General features: G+C 32.3%; 1 protein-coding gene across 1 annotated transcript; it reads right to left on the reverse strand.

Moving 5' to 3' along the window:
- Nucleotides 1-6,584: 6,584 nt before the first annotated feature.
- On the reverse strand, nucleotides 6,585-8,652 carry LOC127084969 (uncharacterized). Its single transcript, XM_051025510.1, has one exon. The coding sequence runs from the start codon at nucleotides 8,580-8,582 to the stop codon at nucleotides 6,864-6,866; it is 1,719 nt and encodes a 572-aa protein (XP_050881467.1). The 5' UTR covers nucleotides 8,583-8,652; the 3' UTR covers nucleotides 6,585-6,863.
- Nucleotides 8,653-9,342: the final 690 nt, after the last annotated feature.

The raw sequence follows: 9,342 nt of genomic DNA on the forward strand, positions 1-9,342 counted from the left end.
TACCCAAGACACAAAAATGTCATGTGATCTGACAAATCCTTTTGTGATAATACTTATATGTACAATTACCTTTTTTCCCTTATGTCTATATTGAACACAAGACATAGACCATGTCATCCTTGTCCAGTTCAATATTGGACCCATATACATTTATCCTGTTACGCAGGATGGGCAAATTCCATCTAGGTCACTCATGTCCCTTAGCATGCTTCGTAGAGTATCCATCAACTGTCTTTATGGTCATCCAGTTACGGACAATGTTTGATCAACAATAAGGCACTCGACTCTACATCTAGGGTCCATAGTGGTTTCAGGTCGAAGGGTGGTATACACCATTATCACCATGAGAATAACTTATGACACTTTGCATAACATTCTATATAGTATTCTCATAACGGGTCAATCAGTATAAATATTACTCTTAATATTTATACCTATGTTTAAGACTTGATAACTCCTTATCCATGATCCATGAGAGTTGATCATCAGTCTATATACACAATAGTCTTAATGCTTTAATATTATCCCACTTCACAATAAAGCTCGACTATGGATACTTTAAGAATAGTGTCCTTATGTTTAATGTGATCTCATGATTAAGTCATACTTGATACATTAAACGGACTATCTATTCTAGGGACTTTATTAGACAAACATAATAAAGAAAAATCCTTTTATTATTAATAAATAATTCGATACAAGTACCAAAAGTATTGGCCTCTAGGGCTTACACCAACAGTGAAGTGTGTGAATGATGGATGTTGCATGAACTGTGCAAGCATATTTACAATTTAGGCTATGTCAGGCCTTTTGTATTTTGTAGTATTTGCTACACTTGCACCGTCATATTTAGTAAGAGAAGATCATGTGGACATTGGTGAATGGAAAATATTTGCATCTTTCATTTTTGTTCGACCAAGCAGATCGTGAATATACTTGTGTTGACTTAGAAATAATCCTTGGGTAGTATGAATAACCTCAGCACCAAGAAAGAAGCTAATGGATCTTAAGTCTTTGATGAAAAACTTAAGTGGCTAGTCTTGAAACACACTTAGAAATTGGTGATCATTGTTACTTGTAATTAAAATGTCATCAACATATACCAAGGTGTAGAGTTTGACATCACCTTTGAAGCTGACAAACCCATAAGAGAGTAAAAAGGAACGTAATATGGAGAACCAAGCTCGGGGGGCCTCTATCAGACCATACAAGGATTTCTTTAACCGACAAATATGGTCAGGGTATGATGAAATTCTGGTGGTTGTTGCATGTATACAATTTCTAAAAAAATTCTATGCAAGAACGCATTGTTGACATCCAACTGACAAATATGCCAACTTTGTTGAATGGTCAATCTGAGAAATAATCAGTCTGCTGAAGATTCAATGACATGGCTAAATTTTTTATCATAGTCTAGTCCATAACATTGATGAAATCCTTTTGCAACTAGTTGTGCATGTATCTACCATTCGGTCTGTCTTGGTGTCATTTCACCTTAAACACCAACTTACATCCAATGAAATTAGATGTTGTATTTTTTGGGATTAGATCCCAAGTTCCCTAACTACTACGAATAATACATTTCATGACAAACTCTCACCTCGACCAATCAATAACTGAGGCATGTGTCATAAGACCGCTATGATTAATTATATATGTAACCTATTCCCTCGGTTATTCCTAAAGTCGAGGGAATATATTTACCAGGGACCTTACTTCGAATCCTCGATACTATATTTTCTGTTTTTATTTTATTTTTCAATTGACTTAGGGACCAAGCATTACTATTCCTTAGTTGGTGCTTTTCCATTTTCCCTTTTATTTATTTGTTATGAATTACGAAATTAATATTTTCAAATGTATTTATTTTTCTATTAATTTTTTTAATTTATTAAATTTGTATTATTACTCGGTTACTTTGCCCTTAGTATCTTTTGCATGAAATTTCCAGAATATGACCATTATATATATATATATATATATAGATATATATATATATATATATATATATATATATATATATATATATATATATATATATATATATATATATATATATATATATATATATATATATATATATATATATATATATATATATATATATATATATATATATATATATATATATATATATATATATATATATATATATATATATATATATATATATATATATATATATATATATAATTGATTCATTCCCTCGTGTTAGGTGTGAATATGGGAGTAGAAAAATGGTCTAGAGGGGGGTGAATAGACTCAAATAAAAATCAATCATTTTTTCAAAAGTTTATTAGAATGTTTCCAAAACTTGCGAGCATAAGGTTTGATGCAACATTTTAAAATTATACTATTCGAAATTTCGATCACGTTAACACTAAATTATTTTACAAACACCAAAGATGAATATGATGAAACACTAGGAATTCAATTGTTTCGATTGTAAAATCCACAAGGTGTGTTTATACAACTATTCAATATAGAGAATTCTAACTTCAATTGTTTCTCTGAATATTAATCACCAATTTAGCTCAACAAGGTATCCAATTCCAACAAAACTTAATGCTTACGTAATAAATCGCTATCAATTGAATCAACAATAAACTACTCTGGAATTGAAATACTTAAGCATGCAAATACTATGAAATTAAATTCAAGAGTAAGAGAGACACACACACGGAGAGAGAGAGAGAGAGAGAGAGAGAGAGAGAGAGAGAGAGAGAGAGAAAGAGATGATACCGAGATATATAGTGCTTTGGTGTTTGTCCTCGCTTTACCTACGTGCATTATTCAATGATTTCCTACTAGAACCTGCATTGTTCCTTTTTATTTGAAGAATATTTGTAAGAGTTCATACAATCACCAATCTACAATACAAATGAGAAAATTAAAATCTCCTATATGGATCTTGACTTGTATATAACGCAATGCCAAACTCTTCTACGTAATCTTTACTTGATTAACGCTTCTCGAATCTTCCAATATCACCTATCTGCTACAAGCCTTCGTGTGTAGCAATCAACCTATTGATCCTACCAATTTCTTGAGCGGTAAATTTTCCGAAGATTTGAGAAGAACTCCGCCTTATCTGTAGCCTTCCACTCAGTCACTACTAACACAATTTTGGAGAGAAGAGCCTACTTCTTTTCAATGGAATATTTCATTACAATTGACAATCACGTCAATCTTGCAAACAACCTATAAATCTCAACCAAATCTTCAAGAATGATTAGTTTCAAGAACGCATCCTTCAATCAATTACGTATCTCTCACTCTCAAGATCTTAATTGAGTTGAAGTTGAAGATGCAAGAATTTAGTTGCAAGAAATTTGAACTTTCATAACATAGGAAATTGATTTTTCGTAGAATCACAATGTTGATTATGATACTCACTATATGTGCTTGAGATTAAGCACTGAAAATAGTTGAAAAAGTTAGTTAGGTCCGAATCGAGAGCAATTCATGGTTTGGATCAAATGAACAAGTGAAGTAGAATAAAAGAAAAACAAAGTTTTTACCCAATTTTCAGTTGATTTGAATCAAGAGGAATGTGTGATTCGAATCAAACACCTCAAGATATGAATCATGTGTTAAATTTGATTTCAATCAAACAGACTGAGCTAACTAAAGAAATGTGGAAAAATTGCATGATTTGAGTCATGTATAAAGTATGATTCAAATCAACTGAGGCAGAGGTGACACAAAGTTTGATGATTTGAATCATGTGTAAAATGTGATTCAAATTAAATTGTTTTGAGAATTTCGGGTTTCCAACAGTCCAAAATGATTCAAATCAGGATTTGTGCTTGATTCAAACCAAACACCCAAAATCCCAAATTTTCAAAATTTTAATGAGATTTAGAGATTTTTCTTTCCACCTAACTTGAATCAATATCGTATATGGCTCTTATTCTACTGACTCATGCAAATGATGAAAAATCTTCCTAGAATTGCAATTTTGGTGATGAAATTGATAAGTAATTGATGATCTATGATTTCGGCGAAGCAAGTAATGATGTCGAAGTCGAAGATATTGTCGATATTCCATTTGAAGTCGAAGTAGTTGCTGACATGCCCGACACAGTCTAAGTCGAAGATGGTGTAGCTAGTACTAATTAAAGACCTCAAAGAAATAGATCTCGCCCAACAAGACTTCAAGACTATGAAGTGATTAGTGATGATGAAGTCATATCAGATGAAGAATTAGTTATTTGCCTTACTTACAAGTGATGAACTAATCAACTATAGAAAAGCCTTAAACTATAAACAGTGGAAGTCAACTATGGTAGAAGATTAACAAGTAATATAAAGAAACAACACATGGGAGTTAGTCGAATTGCCAACACATACAAAAGTTATCAAAGTAAAATGGGTGTTCAAGTTAAAGCACAATGATGATGGGTCGATAGCAAGACATAAGGAGAGATTGGTAGCTCGAGGTTTTCTTCAGAGAGAATGAGTCGACTACTCTGAAGTATACGCACAAATAGCAACATTGGAGACTATTCGACTAGTCGTCGCCTTGAAATGCAATCAAGGTTGGTTGACATTTCACTTAGATGTGAAATCAACATTTTTGAATGGCCATCTAGATGAAGAGGTATATATCATACAACCTCTTGGGTTTGTGATTCAGGAGGAAGCAAGAAAATTATACAAGTTGCACAAAGCGGTCTATGGTCTCAAGCAGGCACCTAGGGCATGGAACAAGAAGATCGACTCCTACTTAGTCGAATTGGGATTCGTAAAATGAAAATTTGAGTATGGTGTCTATGTTCAGGTTGTGGCACAAGAAATAACAATCACCTGCTTATACGTCTATGACTTGCTAGTGACTGGAAATAGCTTGGAGAACCTGTCGAAGTTCAAATAGTTGATGAAGAAGGAATTTGAAATGTCGGATATGGGAAAGTTGTCGTACTTCCTAGGCATGTAATTTCAAATGTCGAAGCAAAGTATGGTGCTATATCAAAGAAAATATGTCAAAGAGATACTAAAGAGATTCCATGTGGATGATTCAACTCTTGTATCTTCACCTGTCGAACCAAACTTAAAGTTAGAGAAGCATGGAGAGGAAGACAAAGTCGATGCAACTTTGCTCAAACAAATTTTCGGATCTTTGAGATATGTGTGCAACAATAGACCTAATATAGGTTTCTCAGTCAGATTAAAGAGCATATACATGAGTGAACCAAGGGTGTCACACATGAAGGCTGCAAGAAGAATCCTGAGATAGTTAAAAGTATCAATAAATTATAGAATTCTATTTCGACGAGACTCTAAAAGAAAAGAAGCTATGGTTATTTGATATTAATATGTTGATTGATGTGGAGATAAGGAGGATCAAAGAAGCACAACTGGTTATTTTATTCAAGTATTTGGTGCCCCAATCTCATCGTGCTCGACAAAGCAATCTGTGGTGGCATTATCATCGTGTGAGACTGAATATATAGTAGGATCCTATGCTGCTTGTCAAGCAATTTGGATCAGATATGGGCTTGAAGAAATGGAAGTCGAAGTAAAGAAGCCCCTGGTGTTGTAGATCGACAACAAGTCAGTCATAAATCTTGTGAAGAATCCAGTTTTGCATGGAAAGAGTAAGCACATCGAAATTAGATTTCATTTCTTAAGGGGGAAGGTAAATCGAGGTGAACTTGAAGTAAGACATTGCTCAAGTGAAGCACAGGTTGCCGACATTTTCACCAAAGGATTGAAGATCGACAAATTTCTAAATTTGAGAAAGAAATTAGGAATAGTTCAGATCGACTATAATTAGCGTTTGTTCAACAACTTGGATTATAGGGGGTATTTGAGATACAATATAATTCAAGTTGTGTGTGGCCCAAGTTCAAAACATAATTAGGGTTTATGGTTGTTATATATATTACTTAGTAGTCAAATCACTTAGATGTATATAAATAGATACTTTGTAATTTTGTTTTGTATCACAATCATTCTTCAATAATAGTAATCATTATTTCCTTATTATCTCTTTCTCTCCTCAATAAAAGTGTCTCACGCATTAACAAGAACCATCTGACGCTCAGAATCAAGATCAAAGAGCCAATTCAACACTATAAATTTTATTTGTTCAGTTATCATTTCTTTGGCAGATTTTCGTGGTATTAGAGAAAGTCAACTCCTCGTTATACTTTTTGAATTTTAGAAAATAGTCCATCAAATTAAGCTTATCTTGTTTGAAGTGGAAAATCTCTTTAAAAAAAAACATAAATGTAAATTAATTTATGAGATTTATCATAAATAAGAATCTGAAAATCTCAAAACTCCTTCATAGTCTTGCGATGAGCTATACTAAATTACATTCGCTTATCAACAAAATTCTTCTAAATACTTCCACTCTAGATTACAAGACTTGCTTGAATAGATAACCACAAACTTCAATATTTAAATTAATAATTAATGAAGAACTTTTAAAACTCCACAGGTAAAAAAGTATAAGAAAAAACATCAATTTCCATCACCTTCAAAGAAGAACTAGTCTTTGAATTCATTAAGCAGTGTTTAAATTCTGCTAGTTCACTAACATCAAATTGAAATACTAATACAAATCCATCATTTGCTACTTATCAAATGTTTTAGTTAACGAATCAAGTGATAAACATAACAAACGAGTAGCTTCATTCACTTCGATATTTCCATGTTCTACAAAATAACTCCAAATTCAATACCTTCATATTAATCACCTACTACTAGTTACTAAACTTGAAAGCAACTATCACAAGTTATGCCAGAAAAAAGGTACTATTAGCAATCAAATTATTGTAAACTATCACACAAAATTAGAAATATTAAAAACCAACTAGTACGATACTATGACTTGGCTTTGCCTCAAACAATTTCTACTTGTGGCCAAATCTTGCTTCTTTAAGCTTAGAAATCACTCTTTCAAGCTTCTGAATTCTGTTTTCAAGATCAAATTCCACATCTAATGTAATGGAAGGAACCACAGTGTTAAGTTTTGAAGGAACATCACCATAAATATCATCAGCCTTCCTAGTTTTAGTTTTTGAACCATCATCACAAAATTTTACAAGACCAAGAGTGTCAACAAGATTGGGACGAGATCCAGGATGAACACCAACAACATTACCACTTTTGCTAAATTTTCCAAGAAGAGGTCTATGTTTCCTTGAAGTAGCACTTCTCTTCCCCTTCACAATGTTCTTAACAAAATCGTCACGGCCCAACGTAGATAGCCTCCACCACTTTAAATAACGCATAGTAACATCTGCCTCGAAAAATCTTGATGGAAAATACAAGTTGATATCAGATATGGGCCTGCAATAGTTCTTCCAAGCAATCTCTTTAGTCTCATTAAATCTATGCACATAACTTGGAACATCTTGATCCATTCCAAATTGCATAGAGACTCTATGTGGGAGATATTGCTCTATAGACTCGAATCCAACTAGCTCGGAAACTCTCATACATGTAACAAATGAGAGCATTTCTTTATCTAGATCTTTCTTAAATGGTACCCAAAATTCACCATTTGGATAAAACATTCCACACTTATCAACATGTCTAACATATGGACGCCAAAGAAAATCATCTATAGCCGAGTCTAATGCCAACCTAACATTGTCATTTTTCATGGCCTGGACCTTATGCCACCTAAGCAATAAAGGATCTCCATGGTTGATCAACATGGGTTGTGGTTGTAAATTTTTGAACCTCTCCCACACCCAAATTTGAACCAAATAAAAGGGTGATACAAGAGTAACTTCTAAAGGACATATATAACCACCAACAGAATATTTTGACAAACCAGCTATTGTTTTCTTAAACAAACTTAAGTCTTTATATATGCTAGCCAAAACAGCCGGTGCCAAAGCAACAGGATTCCCTCTAGCAAGATGAATAGCAAGAGGAAACATAGAACTTTTCACCAACATACTTTTATGAGGAAAAACAAAAATGGACAACCAAGTAGCAAGGAATGCTTCATGTTCAATTTCACTACCTTTATCAATGAAAATATCCATCCAAATTGATGCTCTAGCCTTACCTATTTTAGTCTTATAAAGCTCCTTTCTTGCAATGTCAAGCTTGTCTTCAATCTCTTTCATTTCTTGATCTTCAAGTGAAGTAAAAACAGGATCCCCAAGAATAGGGTATCCCCCTAAGAGCATGATATCCTCCAAGGTAATAGTTGCCTCACCAAAGGGAAAAACAAAGGTGTTTGTCTTACAACACCATTTCTCCACAACCCCATATAGCAAGTCTTGATTTTTAATTATGTAGCACCACTTAGTACTCATTATAGCTTCAAAGATTCCAGCTTTCTTCCACACCGATTCATACTTTTGTTCAAGCTGATCTACCCAACTAACCCATTTCTGTTGTGAGTAGCGCCACCCACTGAAATGTATTTTGAAAGGAAGCTCCTTTGGTTCAAAAACAGAAGATGGTGATGATGCTGTAAACTGAAGATTTGATACACGCATGGAGTTTGAAATTGGTTTGAGAAAATGAGCAGTTCTGAGAGTTGGTTGACTGTCACCGGCAGGTGAAAGCATGAAATCTTCCCTCACCTCCATAATGGTATCTTCATTCATGATGTTTGTATGAGACTATTGTTGAGAAAGGTGAAGCCTTTATGGAGAAACAGTGATGGGGTTGAGAAACTAGCAGGGATGAATGAGTTTTAAAAACAGCAATGCTATTTATACACCAAAATTTGACACCAATACTTACACCGTACACTGTATTTATACGGTGAACAGTGTTTTTTTTTAAAAATAAAAATATATTATTTATAAAATATTATTTTTTAAAAATAAAAAATATATATTATTTTTTTTAAAAAAAATATATAAATTTATTTTATAGTACAAATATAAAATTGAGTCATTAACCAACTTCATTATAATATTAACCAAAGATATGTAAGTTATTAACCAACTTCAATATTTTATTCGTGAACAATGACCACAAACAATATTCGTGAACAGTAAATTTTTAATAGTAAAATAAAATTGGTTAATAAAATATAAAATATTGGTTAATGAAGTGATGAAGTTGGTTAATAAACTTTCGGATATTAAAAATATTTTTTATTAGTAAAATAAAGTTGGTTAACAAAATATAAAATATGGATTAATAAAGCTATAAAGTTGGTTAATCAAATGTTTTTTTATTGATATTTTTTTAATTTAAAAAATAAAAATAATTTTTTTTATAATATTTTAAATAAATATTATATATATATATATATATATATATATATATATATATATATATATATATATATATATATATATTTGTTTATAATAGGAGAGAGAAATAAACAATAAAAAATTAAAATTGTACTGTATA

This window comes from Lathyrus oleraceus, chromosome 5 (genome assembly GCF_024323335.1).
Source record: "Lathyrus oleraceus cultivar Zhongwan6 chromosome 5, CAAS_Psat_ZW6_1.0, whole genome shotgun sequence".
Lineage (NCBI taxonomy): Eukaryota > Viridiplantae > Streptophyta > Magnoliopsida > Fabales > Fabaceae > Lathyrus > Lathyrus oleraceus.

Excerpts from the sequence above, each read along its gene's own strand:
- LOC127084969 (XM_051025510.1), bottom strand. The coding sequence starts at position 8,582 with ATGAATGAAGATACCATTATGGAGGTGAGGGAAGATTTCATGCTTTCA.